The sequence below is a fragment of the Chlorocebus sabaeus genome, chromosome 16 (genome assembly GCF_047675955.1).
Source record: "Chlorocebus sabaeus isolate Y175 chromosome 16, mChlSab1.0.hap1, whole genome shotgun sequence".
In the NCBI taxonomy this organism is placed as follows: Eukaryota; Metazoa; Chordata; class Mammalia; order Primates; family Cercopithecidae; genus Chlorocebus; species Chlorocebus sabaeus.
This window is the reverse complement of record NC_132919.1, coordinates 60,726,390-60,744,314: the sequence shown is the minus strand read 5'-3', so window position 1 is coordinate 60,744,314 and position 17,925 is coordinate 60,726,390. Positions and strand designations below refer to the sequence as shown.

The 17,925-nt window shown below is 38.1% G+C and overlaps 1 protein-coding gene across 13 annotated transcripts in view; it reads right to left on the bottom strand.

Moving 5' to 3' along the window:
- CEP112 (centrosomal protein 112) overlaps positions 1-17,925 on the bottom strand; it is a 549,518-nt gene that overhangs the window by 292,081 nt on the left and 239,512 nt on the right. For all 13 annotated transcript variants that reach the window (XM_073005103.1, XM_073005106.1, XM_073005112.1 and 10 more), the window contains one exon: positions 4,647-4,754. In XM_073005103.1, coding sequence (XP_072861204.1) covers positions 4,647-4,754 — 108 coding nt within the window. The remainder of the gene's footprint in view (positions 1-4,646; positions 4,755-17,925) is intronic.

The window sequence follows — 17,925 nt, the reverse complement described above, 5'->3', positions numbered from 1 at the left end:
CTGTTGAAAATAATGTGTCAGCTCTATCTTCTTTTTTTTTTTTGAGACAGAGTCTCGCTCTGTCGCCCAGGCTGGAGTGCAGTGGCCAGATCTCAGCTCACTGCAAGTTCCGCCTCCCAGGTTCGCGCCATTCTCCTGCCTCAGCCTCCCAAGTAGCTGGGACTACAGGCGCCGCCACCACGCCCGGCTAGTTTTTTGTATTTTTTAGTAGAGACGGGGTTTCACCGTGTTAGCCAGGATGGTCTCGATCTCCTGACCTTGTGATCCGCCCGTCTCGGCCTCCCAAAGTGCTGGGATTACAGGCTTGAGCCACCGGTCAGCTCTATCATCTATCTTTTCTTCTCTTTTAGGCTTTTCATTTATTGGTTATTTTTTACATTGCATATAAACTGTTTGAATTTATTTTCTATTTCATTAATCCAAATTTATTACCCACTTAAAATGCTATAGAATACAACACAGACCAGGCACGGTGGCTCATGCCTGTAATCCCAGCACTTTGGGAGGCTAAGGTAAGAGGATTGCTGGAGCCCAGGAGTTAAAGGTTGCAGTGAGCCATAATCGCACCACTGCACTCCTGCCTAGGAGACAGAGCAAGACCCCATCTCTAAGAAAAAAAAAAAAGAAGATAATATAAATGCTCCAAAATATTTATTCCATTGTATTGTTTCTTAGCACTCATAATTTTAATGTTTTACTTATCCAAGTAATGCATAACATATGCTCATTACGAAATTTGAAGTAAAAAAGGTTATTTAGAGCATACAATGAAAGTCTCAATTCATCATAACCCTAACCCATAATTCCAGGCCAATTCCATAGTCGTGTATAATCTTACAGAATTTTTTCACTGAATTTACATATCTAACTTTGAGACACAGTTTTAATTTTACATCAATGGGATCATAATATACAAAGTGTTCTAAGAAGTGCTTTATTTCCCTCACCAACATGCCTTAGAAATCTGCGTATGTTGGCACCTTCAGATTTATATCAATCTTTTTAATAAGTATATTGTATTCCACAGTAGGTATTTAGCATTATTTATTTATTTATTTTTGAGACAGAGTCTTGCTCTGTCAAATCCAGGCTGGAGTGCAGTAGTGCCATTTCGGCTCACTGCAGACTCCACCTCCCAGGTTCATGCCATTCTCCTGCCTCAGTCTCCTGAGTAGCTGGGACTACAGGCACCCGCCACCAAGCCCGGCTAATTTTTTGCATTTTTAGTAGAGACGGGGTTTCACTGTGTTAGCCAGGATGGTCTCAATCTCCTGACCTTGTGATCTGCCTGCCTCAGCCTCCCAAAGTGCTGGGATTACAGGTGTGAGCCACCACACCCGGCCAGCATAATTTATTTAATCATTCATTTTATTTACAACTTTTCTTAATATTACAAATAATCCTCCCAAAACATGGATGAACATGCATCTTTTTGCACATGTATAAATATTTCTATAGGATAGCTTCTAAGAAATAAAATTTGGGGATTAAAATCTATATGAATCAGTTTTTTTGGAACAGAACATATATATCCTATATATGAATATGTAAATATAAAGTATACATATTCATATATGCGTATGTGTCTGTATATGTGCACACGTGATTTTTAAAAATAAAATGGTAAACCTCGTCTTCTAATAAAAAGTAACAGGTCCTTAAGGCCCCATCCCACTCCTGTCCTGGTGGCAACTCTTTTAAAACACGTCTGTGCTGCTTTCTCTGGTGATTACTTCCCTGCCTCTACAAAACATGCTACAGAGCTCTCTATTTACCAAAGCTAGACACTCCTTATAGGTTTTCTACTAGGACAAATGGAGATTTAGCTCATTTACACTCCCTCGCTCCTTTCTCCCACTCTTGTCACCATTTTACTAGTTACTCCATTCCTCTCAGTTCCTCCAATGGTCAACCCTGTAATGAGGAATATACTAAAACCTCTGTGTTTTGTTTCATTACATGGGCAGCTGCTCAAACCCACACTTCATGATAATACCTCAGTGCTCTCACCCTTCCCCTCCCAGGCCCTCCATCCCTTTCTTCCACTTCCATACCTAGACCATCTTAACCTTTACTGTTAGAATAGCAAGGCTGGTGATATGGTTTGGATGTGCCCCCACCCAAATCTCACCTTGAATTGAAATAATCCCCACGTGTGAAGGGCTGGACCAGGTGGAGATAATTAAATCATGGGGGCGGTTTCCCCCATGCTGTTCTCATGTTAGTAAGTAAGTCTCACAAGATCTGATGGTTTTATAAATGGGAGCTCCCCTGCACAAGCTCTCTTGCCTGCCACCATATAAAAGGTGACTTTGCTTCTCCTTTGCCTTCTGCCATGATTGTGAGGCCTCCTCAGCCATGTGGAACTGTGAGTCCATTAAACCTCTTTCCTTTATAAATTACCCAGTCTTGGGTATGTCTTTATTAGCCTTGTGGGAACAGACTAATACAGTTGGTAACATCTATGCCCTGTTCTGTAACCCTAAGCTAGTTTTTAAAGTTGAAAACAATAAATGTCATCTAATTATTGTGTCTATGTAATATTGTTCAATGATGAATATTTTGTCTGCCAAGACTACATTTCCTTTTTTATTGGTCCTGTGTCATAACACCTGTGCTGCTTGATAAAGAATGTACCTTTAAAACCCAGTTCTAGCATTTTCTACATTTTTACATTTTCTAAGTTTGCAATTGTAGTCAGCATGGTAAACTGTTTTATGCTAACCCCATTTGATGGTCTTCTCTGTGATGCTCCTTCCAGGCGGAGGATTACACCAGGGAGGCCATGTTTGCTTTGGCCAATAAAATGTGAGTAAACTTACTTCTGGGTCAATGTTAGAAGCCAGCAGATGCTCAAAATATTTCCTTTTCCATTTCCCATAGCAATGTTCCAGATAGTTCATTCTAAAAACTGGACTCAAGATGACATGACATGGGTCCGAGCTGCAGTCAGTCCTCAAAGGACACATGACATAAGTATGAAATAAACCTTTTTTGTTCTAAGCCACTGAGGTTTAGGATCATGTTTACCAAAGGAAAACCAAGCTAAAAATTAGTCGTAATTTTAAGTATTTTGGGAATAAGCAGAAATATATTTTTAAAAGAAGAAAATAAAACTTTGTATTACTAAGTAAGAGGCAGACCACTGAGGACAAAATCTCAACTCCTTACACATCCTGGTCCTAACCTCCCTCTTCCCCTTCATCTCCCACAGCAGGAACTTTTCTCCTCATATTCTGGCTAATCTGGTCTTCATCATCAGTTATCTTCCTTGAACACTTCCAGCTTGCTCTCTTCTCAGGATCTTTGAACGTGCTATTCCCTGAGACTGGAATACTATTTCTCCAGAGCTCATGGCTGGCTCCTTCCTAGTTTTCAGAACTCAGCACAAATATCAGGGTTTCCCTGATCAGTTATTCAAGGCTGGTAATCCTCTTCCCACCCTCCATCTGGCAAAGGCTATAAAGGTACCATTTTTTCTTCTACATAAGTCACTCTTCAGGCCGGGTGTGGTGGCTCACACCTGTAATCCCAGCATTTTGGGAGGCTGAGGTGGGCAAATCACCTGAAATCAGGAGTTCAAGACCAGCCTGGCCAACATGGTGAAACCCCGTCTCTACTAAAATTACAAAAATTAGCCGGGCGTGGTGGCATGTGCCTGTAATCCCAGCTACTCGGGAGGCTGAGGCAGGAGAATCGCTTGAACCCAGGAGGTGGCAGTTGCAGCGAGCCAAGATGGCGACACTGCACTCCAGCCTGGGTGAGAGAGTGAGACTCCATCTCAAAAATAATAATAATAATAATAATTAAAAAAAAAAAACTCACTCTTCAAAATTATTTCACTTTTTAATTTGTAGACTGATTAGTCACCAAAAAGCAAACTCCATGAGAGAGGAGGCATGCTCTCTGTTGCTGTTCTCCCTCATACCAGGGACAGCACCTGGCACATAGTAAGTACTCAACCCTATTTCTCAAATTAATGGAGGTTTCACTAGTGCTATGACAGGACAGAAGAGTTACTGACATTGTTAGGATACTTGTTCCCACCCAGATCTCATGTTGAAATGTAATCCCCAGTGTTGGAGGTGGTGGATCATGGGGTGGGAGATGTTTGAATCATGGGAGCGGATCCCTCATGAATGGTTTGGGCCATCCCCTTGGTGATAAGTGAGCTCTCACTCTGAGTTCACAAGTGATCTGGTCATTTAAAAGTGTACGGCACCTCCTCGCTTCTCTCTCTCTGTCTCGCTGGTTCACTCGCTGGCTCCTGCTTTTGCCATGTAAGGTGCCTGCTTCCGCTTCCTTCTGCCTTGATTGGGAGCTTCCTGAGGCCTCTCCAGAAACAGAGGCCACTATGCTTTCTGTACAACCTGCACAACTGTAAGCCAATCAAAGCTCTTTTCTTAGAAATTACCCAGTCTCATCAATTACAATCGATGTTTCAAACATTCAGATAAAACAAACTGTCAGAATACACTTCAGTGGAGTGTTAAAATTCTGTTTACAGATTTTATTGAAACAAACATTATTTTAAATATGTTGGTAATAACAGCTCTTAGTAATATTTTCATTATGCAGATATTTTGTGATAGCAATTATATATGTATTTTTAAAATTTAATGGCAGCATCTAAATGAAAGACCAACCTGTTGTTCATACCGCTGTCTGATGTCCTCCAGTTGCCATAAAAACTCCTTTGATTGTTTCTCACGAAGAGATTTGGATCTAGTTAGATCTGCCTCCACTTTTTCCATCTATAAAATTTAAAAATCAAATATTAATTTTTTAAACAAAAATGTGTTCCATGTTTTTGTAATTTGTCCATTTGTTTAAATGACAGATTTTAAACACCTCACCAATAATAATGATGAATTTAAAGGCATTAAAATAATGAGACATTTATCAATTTATCTTAATACATTTTAATTATTTAAGGAGGGAAATTAAAATTGGTATATAATTGGCTAAATTCTAAAATTACAACAATAATGTAGTGAAAATATAATTTAGGATGTTCTAATATTTATTTGACAAAATTTAATTAAGCCCTTGGTATGTGCTGAATGAGATAAAATATTTCCAAATCATATCTTTGATAGGAGACTTATATCTTGAATATATAAATAACTCTTATAGCCCAATAATAAATGGATAATTAAACTCAATTTTAAAATGGGCAAAGAGCCTGAATAGACATTTCTCCAAAAAGATATACAAAATGCCAAAAAGCATATGAAAAGATGCTCAACATCACTGTCTTTAAGCAACTACAAATTAAAACAAGAATGACATATCACTTCATGCCCCAAAGAATAGCAATAATAAAAAACGACAAATAGTAACAAGTATTGGTGAAGATGTAGGAAGTCAGAACCTTCAACACTGATGCTGGGAATATAAAATGGTATAGACACGCTGGAAGACAGTCTGTCTGACAATTCCTCGAAACGTTAAATAGAGTTACCATGTGTCCCAGTAGTTTCATTCCAAGGTAAGAAATGAGAACATACATCCACACAAAACTTTGTCTACAAATGTTTATGGTAGCCTTATTCATAACATCCAAAAAGAGGAAACCACCCAAATATCCATCAGTTGATAAATGAATAAACAAAATGTAGTATATTCTTAGAGTAGAATATTATTGTATTAGATCTAACATTTGTCTCTAATCCATCTTGAATTAATTTTCATATAAGGAGTAAGGAAAGGATCCAGTTTCAGCTTTCTACTTATGGCTAGCCAATTTTCCCAGCACCATTTATTAAATAGGGAATCCTTTCCCCATTTCTTGTTTTGCTGAGGTTTGTCAAAGATCAGATGGCTGTAGATGTGTGGTATTATTTCTGAGGACTCTGTTCTGTTCCATTGGTCTATATCTCTGTTTTGGTACCAGTACCATGCTGTTTTGGTGACTGTAGCCTTGTAGTATAGTTTGAAGTCAGGTGGCATGATGCCTCCAGCTTTGTTCTTTTGACTTAGGATTGTCTTGGCAATGCGGGCTCTTTTTTGGTTCCATGTGAACTTTAAAGCAGTTTTTTCCAATTCTGTGAAGAAACTCATTGGTAGCTTGATGGGGATGGCATTGAATCTATAAATTACCTTGGGCAGTATGGCCATTTTCACGATTAATTCAAGATGGATTAGAGACTTAAATGTTAGACCTAATACCATAAAAACCCTAGAAGAAAACCTAGGTAATACCATTCAGGACATAGGCATGGGCAAGGACTTCATGTCTAAAACACCAAAAGCAACGGCAAGAAAAGCCAAAATTGACAAATGGGATCTAATTAAACTAAAGAGCTTCTGCACAGCAAAAGAAACTACCATCAGAGTGAACAGGCAACCTACAGAATGGGAGAAAATTTTTGCAATCTACTCATCTGACAAAGGGCTAATATCCAGAACCTACAAAGAACTCAAATTTACAAGAAAAAAACAAACAACATCATCAAAAAGTGGGCAAAGGATATGAACAGACAGTTCTCAAAAGAAGACATTCATATAGCCAACAGACACATGATAAAATGCTCATCATCACTGGCCATCAGAGAAATGCAAATCAAAACCACAGTGAGATACCATCTCACACCAGTTAGAATGGCAATCATTAAAAAGTCAGGAAACAACAGGTGCTGGGGAGGATGTGGAGAAATAGGAACACTTTTACACTGTTGGTGGGATTGTAAACTAGTTCAACCATTATGGAAAACAGTATGTCGACTCCTCAAGGATCTAGAACTAGAAGTACCATATGACCCAGCCATCCCATTACTGGGTATATACCCAAAGGATTATAAATCATGCTGCTATAAAGACACATGCACACGTATGTTTATTGCAGCACTATTCACAATAGCAAAGACTTGGAATCAACCCAAATGTCCATCAGTGACAGACTGGATTAAGAAAATGTGGCACATATACACCATGGAATACTATGCAGCCATAAAAAAGGATGAGTTTGTGTCCTTTGTAGGGACATGGATGCAGCTGGAAACCATCATTCTCAGCAAACTATCACAAGAACAGAAAACCGAACACCGCATGTTCTCACTCATAGGTGGGAACTGAATAATGAGATCACTTGGACTCAGGAAGGGGAACATCATACACCGGGGCCTATCACAGGGAGGGGGGAGGGGGGAGGGATTGCATTGGGAGTTATACCTGATGTAAATGACGAGTTGATGGGTGCTTATGAGTTGATGGGTGCAGCACGCCAACATGGCACAAGTATACATATGTAACAAACCTGCCCGTTATGCACATGTACCCTAGAACTTAAAGTATAATAAAATAAAATAAAATAAAAAAGAATATTATTCAAACATAAAAAGGAAAGAAGGATTAATACATGTACTTTGGGAGGCTGAGGCAGGAGGATCGCTTGAGCCCAGGAGTCCGAGACCAGGGTAGGCAACATAGTGAGACTGTGTCTCTACAAAAAAGAAGAAAATCAGCCGAGCGTGGTGGCACGTGCCTATAGCCTCAGCTATTCGAGAGGCTAAGGCAGCAGGATTGCTTAAGCCCCAGAGGTTGTAGCTGTAGTGAGCCATGACTGCCCCACTGCATTCCAGCCTGGGCAAAAGAATAAGATCCTGTCTCAAAACAAAAATTAATTAAAAATAGAAAAAAAAAACTAACACATGTTTTAATATGGATGAGCCTTGACAGCATTAAGCTAAGTGTCACAACAGACCACATACTGTAGGATTCCATTTCTATTAAATTTTCAGAATAGGCAAATGCATAGAAACAGAAAACAGATTAGTGGTTGTGTAGGGTGAGATGGCGATCTGAGAGGGTAACTGCTAAAGGATATGGTGTTTCTTTTGGGGAAGATGAACATTTTCTAAAATTGACTGTGATGATGGTTACATAACATCCTGAATACAATTTTAAAAACCACTGAATTGTACACATACGAGTGAATTGGTGGTATGTAAATTTTATCTCAACAAAGCTGTTATTAAAAAAGAAAATGGAAAAAGGAAAAGTCAAAGATTCCACCACACCCAATTAAGCCTCACTTAATCCAATCCCAGTGACCTCTCACAGCTCATCTTTACTGCTCTATCCCACCACCACCACCACAGTCCACCTGCCTGCTGCCCAGGCCTATAATGTGTCAGAAGTGCTCTCACCTTGGGGGCAGGAGGTTCTGCCTGATAGTCACACAGCACTTTCTCAAAGTATCGAGGCTTTGTTTAGCATCACCTTTGTACCGAGACCTCCCAGACCACTCACTTTTAAATTGAACATTGCTATTCTGCAGCCCCTAAGTCCACCTAGTTCCCCTTTCCCTGCTTTGCTACCCTTTTGTTCCACAGGATATATCACCTTCAGACTCACTATATAATCTACATCTTCATTAGGGCTGTTTGTAATGTCTCTCTCCCCCAGTGTAACATCACCCCATGTCCACTGTCATCAGTGAAATAGTATCAACCATTTATCACAGTGCCTGGCACATACAGGGAATCAATAAATACTAATCAAATGAAAACAAAGATTGCACAGTGAACCCAACTTGGTTCAAGACTTGCTGAATTTACAATTTTCAACATTTAGTTCCAAATTCTTTAAAACACACACAAAGTAAGTAAAAGCATGTTGGATCTAACTTTTTCTATCACTTTGTCCATGTTATGATCAGATGCTTGTTTACATGCAATAAGAAAGAGATGTTCTTACAGTCATGAAAAAGCTCTCCATGTCAACAACATGAAAATGATGTCTTTTATTCAAAGCAATGCAGTATTTTATTTGTCTTTAAACCCCTGCACATTTGGGTATAACTTAAGACAATATTTTTTGTCTGAGGCAATTACCAGTTAACGCAGCAACCATTCTACCACTGGCTACTTTATATTACTTATTATTCTGCTTCACTGGTATGTGGAACGACTTCTACTTTGTTCAACTTGTACACAATGCCTTCTTTCAGGTTACCTTTTGGTAAGCACTAAGATTAGTTAAGACATGAATATTGGAGGAAATGAACTATGAAAAATCCTTCTTTCACAGTTTTCCACAATATATTTGAAAAAACATTTCAATGCATTTATTCAGACATGATTAGACTTTAAGGTTCTAGGAACAAAGATGTTCAGTGAAAGGAAACCAGTTTCACTGCATGAGAACAAAATGCATATTACCACCCACTACTGTGTCTAACAGCACATTCCAGCTTACGGTTCTTACACTGAAGTTTGAATACCCTCCAGATTATGGCATGATATTTAGCACCCAACTATTTCTTTGTAAATACCAAGGACTGCAATCCCGAAAACATTAAGTCACCAGTGTAAAATTCAATTAGAGTTCTAGGATTACTGATTCATAGGTAATTAGTATTGTGGTCAAGAATAAATTTAAGGAATGATTAAAGGAAGCACAGTCAAGCACACTTTAGTTTTTTGTTTCTAACTCAAGACTTCAGTTTCAAGGCTCTCTCTCCTTCAATGCTTTTCATATTGAACCTCAAGTGGGAGGCTCCTTAATCTGTCCTCAGCAATCCAGACTCCAATACCCTTGACATTTTCCAAGCAAGCCATGGCTGTTCTGGATTCTAGGGCCTTTTGTCCATCATACTATCCGTAGGTCCTTTCATTTTTTTTTTTTTTTTTCATCCAGTCACTCTTTTCAAGGTTGATTCAAGTTTCTCTTCCTCTCTAAGGTGTTCTTTAATCCCACTAACTGAATAAATGCCTTCCTTCTCTATATGCTCTAGGACTTAACATCTTTATTCTCCTAGCACATTGTGCATTTCTCTATAAAATGGAAATGTTTCAAATGTGTAAGCTTTGTTTAGTAATCCAGATAATGAACCCACAAATATAAGAACTATAACAAGTCTTTCTTTTGCATATTTACTAAATAGCTGCCATGGTATGCGAAGTAAAGATGTATTAAATTCTTAAGGATGAGGAGGAGGGGCATCAGCAAGATGGTGGAATAAAAGTTCCCCAGCTCCAGTCTATCTCATAGAAATCCAACTAGCAACCATTCACAGACAAGAAAACCTTTGTGAATATTCCAGAACTTGGGAGTGAGTCTGAGACATGCTCTTGGATCACAGAACTGACAAAAGTCACATTACAAAAAAAATAGAAATGGTTTCACATTGACTGTATTGTCCCTCCCACAAACCACCATAGTGCCACACAGAGAGGATTCCCCTAGGCCCATGGTTTCTACAGTGGGAAAGAGATCTGGAGGTGAACATCCAGCTTTCCCAGCATTCCAAGATGGTTGGCAGGAGGCCCACTTCTGCCTTGCCTTGGGAGTATTAGCAGGGCTAGAACATCTGAGATCAGCTAGAAACAAAGAAGAGAAAATGGAGCTCACAGCAACCTCTGCATTCCGGCCAGTAAAGGCATCCAATCAGAGAGACCAACACATAGCATCACTGAGCAGGAAGCACGGTTGAGAGATCTGCCAAGCTCAAGTCCCTAGCCAGATCTGCCACCCAGCCTTGGAGCTTGGCATACTTCCCCAGGCCGAGAGGCAAGCCCAGATCCCTGCATATCTGCAGAGCAGAGCATGCAGTCCAATCCAATCATAGCAGTGATTGCCCCTGTCCAGCATTGGAGCCCAGCCTGAGGTGCAGGCAGGGAGGCAAGCCCAAAACTACACACAACTGTGGGCACAGCATCTGAGTGGCTGGCGGAGCAGCAACCCCAGAGACCTTGCCAGCACTGGAGTCCAACCTTCAGCCCCATCCAACTACAGATTTCAAACATGAGTACCACCATGCCAGGGAACCCAGACTGCAACCCTGCCTAACCAGAGGTTATCACAGAGCCCAGCCAGCAGCTGTGCTTGATTGTGCAACCTAGCCAATGGTCTCACTGGACTGTGAAGCACAACCAGAAGCAACACCTGACTTCATAGAACAGGCAGCAGCCCGTTGTAATTAAAGAACCCAAGAGCAAAATCTGCTTGCTCATGGTCACTGTCAGCTGGTCCATCCAGAATCTTAGGCTAGACTAAATATTGAAAGTGTCCATTCCCACCAAAGGACATCTGCAAAGGCCAAAAGAGGAAGCCAATTCATCAAATGCACAGACACCAAGGTAAGGACACAACAATTACAAAAAAATCAAGGAAATAAACACCACAAAAAGAAACTAAGAGAGAAAGCTCCAACAATGATCCCTAAAAATATGAAGGTCTACAAAATGACTGACAATTCAGAATAATCCTTCTAAGAAGATCACGGATGTATTAGTTTGTTCTTGCATTGCTATAAAGCCCTGAGAGTGGATAATTCATAAAGAAAAAGAGGTTTAATTGGCTCACAGTTCAATAGGCTGTACAGGAAGCATGATGCTACCATCTGCTCAGTTTCTAGAGAGGCCTCAGGAAACTTACAACCATGGCAGAAGGCAAAGGGGGAACAGGTGCATCACATGGCTAGAGCAGCAGCAAGAGAAAGAGAGTGAGGGCGAAGGTGCTACGCACTTTTAACAACCACTAGATAGTGATAGTGAGAACACCCTCACTATCACAAGAACAGCACCAAGGGGATGATGCTAAATCATTCATGAGAACCCACTCCCATGATTCAGTCACCTCCCACCAGGCCCCAACTCCACTGGGAATTACAATCTGAAATGAAATTTGGTTTGGGACACAGATCTAAACCATATCAACAGAATTATAAGAAAATATGGATAGAAAAGTAAAACTTGAAAAACAATATACAGACAAAAGAATTAGTTTGACAAAGGAACGGACACTACTTTTAAAAACAGAAATCCCAGAGATAAAGAATACAGTAACTAAACTGAAAAATTTTATTAAAAGCTTGAACATCAGGCTCAAACAAATAGAAGAAACAATTAGTGAGTTCAAAGACAGGACATTTAAAATTATCGAGTCACAGGAGCAAAAAGTAAAAAGAATAAAGAAGGCTTATGAAAATTATGGGACACCATCAAGAGACCTAACTTTCATATAATAGGAGATCCAAAGGAGAAGAGAGAGAAAAATGCCCCCCAAAAAAAGCATATTTAAGAAAATAATGCCTGAAAGCTTCCCAAATCTGGAGAAAGATGTCAATATCAAGGTACAGAAAATTCAGAGGTTACAATAGAATTCAACCCAAAGAGAGTTCACCAAGACACATCATAATCAATTACCAAAAATCAAAAACAAAGAAAGAATTCTGAAAACCAAAAGAGGTAAGATACATATCACATACAAGCGAGTTACAACATGGCTATCAGTAGATTTCTCAGCAGAAACCCTGCATGCCAGGAGACAGTGGGAAGATACATATTCAAAGTACTGAAGGAAAAAAGCTCCCAATCAAGAATACTTTACCTGGCAAAGTTATCCTTCAGAAATAAGAGAGAAGTAAAATCTTCCCTCACCTCCATCTTCCCCCCAAAATAAGGGAGGTCATCACCATGAGCCTCATCTTACAGGAATTACAAAAAGGAGTTATTTAAGCTGAGAAACAGTCACTTTCATATGTTAATAACAAAAACATATGAAAGTAAAAAACTCAATGGTATAAATAATACATAGTCATATTCAGAATACTTTAGTGCTGTAAATATGGTGTGTAAAGCAATTTTATCTCTAGTATGATGGTTAAAAAACAAAACTTTAAAAAGCAACTATAACTACAATAAATTGTTAAGGGAGGCCAGGTGTGGTGGCTCATGTCTGTAATCCCAGCACTTTTGGACGCTGAGGTAGCCAGATCACTTGAGCTCAGGAGTTCAAGACCACCCTGGGAAACATAGTAAGACACTGTCTCTACTAAAAATACAGAAATTATCTGGGCACAGTTGTGCATGCCTGTAGTCCCAGCTACTCGGGAGGCTGAGGCACGAGAACTGCTTGAACCTGGGAGGCGGAGGTTGCAGTTAGCTGAGATTACACCACTGCACTATGGCCTGGGTGACAGACCAAGACTCTGTCTCAAAAAAATAATTGTTAAAGGATACAAATTATAAAAAGCTGTAAATTGTGAACTCAAAAACATAAAATTAAGGGAGAATAAAAGTGTACAGTTTTTATATGCAGTAAAGTTATTTATCATCTTGAAGTAGCATGTTGTAAGTAGAAGATGTTTTATATATTCTCATGGTAACCACAAACTAAAAATCTATAGTAGTTACACAAAACATAAAAAGAAAGGATTCAAAGCATATCCCTACAGAAAATTATCAAACTGCAAAGAAAGATAGCAAGTGAGGAAGAAAAAAAAAAAAAAGAATCTACAAAACAACCAGAAAATAAATTACAAAATGAAAGTACTGAGTTCTTACCTATCAATAATGACTTTGAATATAAATAAACTAAATTCTCCAATCAAAAGACTTAAAGTAACTGGGTAAAAAAAACAAAACTCAACTATATGTTTCTTACAAGAGACTCATGTCATGTTTATGGACACAAATAGACTAAAAGTGAAGGAATAGAAAAGATATTTTGTGCAAATAGAAATGAAAAGAGAGCAAGGGCAGATACATTTAAATTGGATAAAATAGAGTATATTAGTCCGTTCTCACACTGCTATCAAGAAATACCTAGACTGGGCAGTTAATAAAGGAAAGACATTTAATTGACTCACAGTTCAGCATGGTTTGAGAGGCCTCAGGAAATTTACAATCATGGTAGATGGCAAAGGGCAAGCAAGGCACCTCCTTCACAGGGCAACAGGACAGAGTGAGTGTAAGCAAGGGAAATGCCAGATGCTTATAAACCATCAGATCTCATGAGATTCACCCACTATCAAGAGAACTGCATAGGGAAAACCACCCCTATGACCCAGTTACCTCCACCTGGTCCCACCCTTCATTTGTGGGGATTATGGGGATTACAATTTGAGGTGATATTTGGGTGGGGACATAGAGCCAAACCATATCATAGAATTTAAGTCAAAACTGTAAAATGAGAAACAGAAGGTCATAATATACTGATAAAGCGCTCTACTCATCAAGAGGATATAACAGTTCTAAATATATATGCACCCAATATAATGGTACCTAAATATATAAAGCAAACATTCATAGATATGAAGGAAGAGATAGACTATAATACAGTAACAGGAGAGAACTTCAATACTACACTCTCAGCAGTAGACAGATCATCCATATAGAACATCAATAAGGAAACAGAGTTAAACTACACTTTAAAGCAAAGGTACCTAAAAGACATATGCTCAGCATTCCATCCAACAGCAACAGAATACACATACGTCTCAAGTACACATTAAACATTTGCAGAACAGATAATATGTTAGGCTACAAAACAAGTCTTAACAAATTTAAGAAGATTTAAATAATATAAAGTGTTTTTTCAATCACAATGGTATGAAATTAAAAATCAATAACAAGGGCCAGACGCGGTGGCTCATGCCTGTAATCCCAGCACTTTGGGAGGCTGAGGCGGGCAGATCACGAGGTCAGGAGATCGAGACCATCCTGGCTAACATGGTGAAACCCCGTCTCTACTAAAAATACAAAAAATTATCCAGGCATGGTGGTGGGCACCTGTAGTCCCAGTCACTTAGGAGACTGAGGCAGGAGAATGGCCTGAACCCAGGAGGCGGAGCTTGCAGTGAGCCAAGATCGCACCACTGCACTCTAGCCTGGGCAACAGAGCAAGACTCCATCTCAAAAAAAAAAAAAAAAAAAAAAAAAGAGAAGCCTTGGAAAATTCACAAATATGTGAAAATAAACAAAATACTCCTGAACAACCAATAAGTCAAAAAAATCAAAAGATAAACTTGAGACAAACAAAAACGGGACACAGGATACCAAAACTTACGGGATATAGCAAAAGGAGTTCTACAAGGGAAATTACTGGCAAAAAAAACACCTGTATCAATTTTTTTAAATAAAAAAACAAAGGCAAACCTCAAATCAACAACCTAATGTTATACTTTAGAACTAAAAAAAGAAAAAATGAACTAAGCCTAAAGTTAGGAGAAGGAAGTCATAAAGATCAGAGCAGAAAAAAATGAAAGAGAGACTAGAAAAACAAAAAAAAGATCAATGAAACTATGAGTTGGTTTTTCAAAAAGATAAAATTTATAAAACATTAGCTAGACTAAGAAAAAAAGAGAAGACTCAAATAAATAATATCATAAATGAAAGGGCAGACTTTAAAACTGATAATATAGAAACACAAAAACAAGGGAGAATTATGAACCACTATACACCAACAAATTGTATAGCTGAGGAAATGGATGAATTCCTACACATATAGAACCTACCACGACTGAGTCATGAAGAAATAGAAAATCTGAACAGACCAGCAATGACTAAGGAGACTGAATCATTAACAAGACACTTCTCAACAAAGAGAAGCTCTGGACATGATGGCTTCACTGCTGAATTATACCAAACATAAGAAGAACTAATACCAATTCTGCTCAAACTCTCCCCAAAAAACTGAAGTAGAGGGAACACTTTCGAACTCATATCATAAGGCCAATGTTACCCTGATAACAAAAAACACAAGGACACAAGGAAAGAACATTAAAGGCCAATATCCCTAATGAACATAGATGCAAAAATCCTCAATAAAATACTAGCAAAAAAAAAAAAAAAAAAAAAAAAAAAAAAAAAAAAAAAACCCTGATTCAATGACACATTAAAATGATCCACTAACCATGATCGAGAGGAATTTATTCCTGGGATGCAAGGGTGTTTCAACACATGCAAATCAATAAATGTGATACAACACATTAATAAAATGAAGAACAAAAACCATATGATTATCTCAATAGATGCAGAAAAGTCATTTGCCAAAATTCAACATCATTTCATAATAAAAACTCTTAACAAATTAAGTATAGAAAAAAAAATGTACCATAACATAATAAACACCATGTATGACAAGCCCACAGGTAAAATCCTACTCAATGATGAAAAGCTGAAAGCTTTTCTTCTAAGATTTGAAATTAGACAACGATGTCCACTCTCAACACTTATTTTCAACATAGTACTGGAAGTCCTAGCCAGAGTAATCTGGCAAGATAATGGGGAAAAAAGGCATCCTAGCAGGAAAGGAAGAAGTAGAATTGTCTCTGTAAGCTGACGACATAACCTATATACAGAAAACCCTAAGGATTCTACACACAAAAAAACTGAATCGATAGATGAATTCAGTAGAGTTGAATAAAATCAACATTCAAAAATCATCTGTGTCTCTATACAGTAGTAACAAACTATTCAAAAAGAGTTGTGTTTTTGTTTTTGTTTGTTTGTTTGTTTTTTGAGACAGAGTCTCACTCTGTTGCCCAGGCTGGAGTGCAATGGCAAGATCTCGGCTCACTGCAACCTCCACTTCCCAGGTTCAAGCATTTCTCCTGCCTCAGCCTCCTGAGTAGCTGGGATTACAGGTGCTCGCCACCAAGCCCAGCTAATTTTTGTATTTTTTGTAGAGATGGAGTTTCACCATGTCAGTCAGGCTGGTCTCGAACTCCTGACCTCAGGTGATTCACCTGATTACAAGTGTGAGCTACCACACCCAGCCCAAAAAAGAATTTTTTAAGAATCTCATTTATAATAGCAATAAAAATAAAAGAATTAGTATTCATTTATCCAAGGAGGCAAAAGATGCATACACTGAAAGCTATAAAACACTGATGAAAGAAATTAAAGAAAACATGAATAGAAAGATATCCTGTGTTCTCGGATTGGAAGAATTAATAGTGTTAAAATGCCCGTGCTACCCAAAACAATCTACAGATTCAAGCAATTCCTATCAAAATGTCAATGTCATTTCTCACATTGAAATAGAAAAAACAATCCGAAAATTTGTATGGAACCACAGAAGACTCCAAATAGCCAAAGCAATCTTGAGCAATAAATAACAACAACAACAAAGCTGGAGGCATCACACTACCTGACATCAAAATATACTAAAAAACTGTATTAATCAAAACAGCATGATATTGGCACAAGAGCTGACACATTAGCCAGAGGAACAGGATAGAGTTCAGAAATAAACTCATCCATTTACAGACAATTGATTTCAATAAAGGTGCCAAAATTACACAATAGGAGAAAGGATGGTCTCTTCATTAAATGGTATTGAGAAAAGTGGCTATTCATACACAGAAAAAAATGAAATTGGGTTTTTATCATATACCATAAAAAAAATATACTCAAAATGGATAAAAGACTTAAATATAAAAGTTGAAGCTATAAAACTACTAGAAAATACAGAGGGAAAGCTTCCTGATATCAGTCTTAGCAAAGATTTCTTGGATATGACAACAAAAGCACAGGCAACCAAGACAAACACAGACAAACGGGATTACATCAAACTAAAATGTTTCTGCACAGCAAACTAAACAATCAACAAAGTAAAGAAACAATCTACAGAATGAAAGAAAATATCTGCAAACCATACATGTGATAAGGGATCGATATCCAAAATATATAAAGAACACAAATAACTCAATAGCAAGAAAAATAAATTGATTAAAAAACAGGCAAAGGACCTAACCAGATATTTCTCAAAATAAGACATAAAAATGGTCAACAAGTTGATGGGAAAAAATGCTCAACATCACTAATTAGGGAAATGCCAGTTCAAACTACAATGAGATATCACTTCACAACTGTTAGAATGGTTTTTATCAAAAAGATGAAAGTTAACAAGTGCTGCTGAGGATGTGGAGAAAAGGGAACCCTTGTACACTGCTGGTGGAGATGTAAATTAGTATAACCACTATAGAAAACGTATGGAATTTCCTCAAAAAATTCAAAATAGAACTACCATTTTTTGATCCAGCAGTCCCACTACTCAGCATAAATCAAAGGAATTGAAATCAGAATTTCAAAGAGATATATACACTCCTAAGTTTATTACAGCATTATTCACAATAGACAAGATATGGAATCAACCTATGTATCCATTGAAGGATAAAGGGATAAAGAAAAT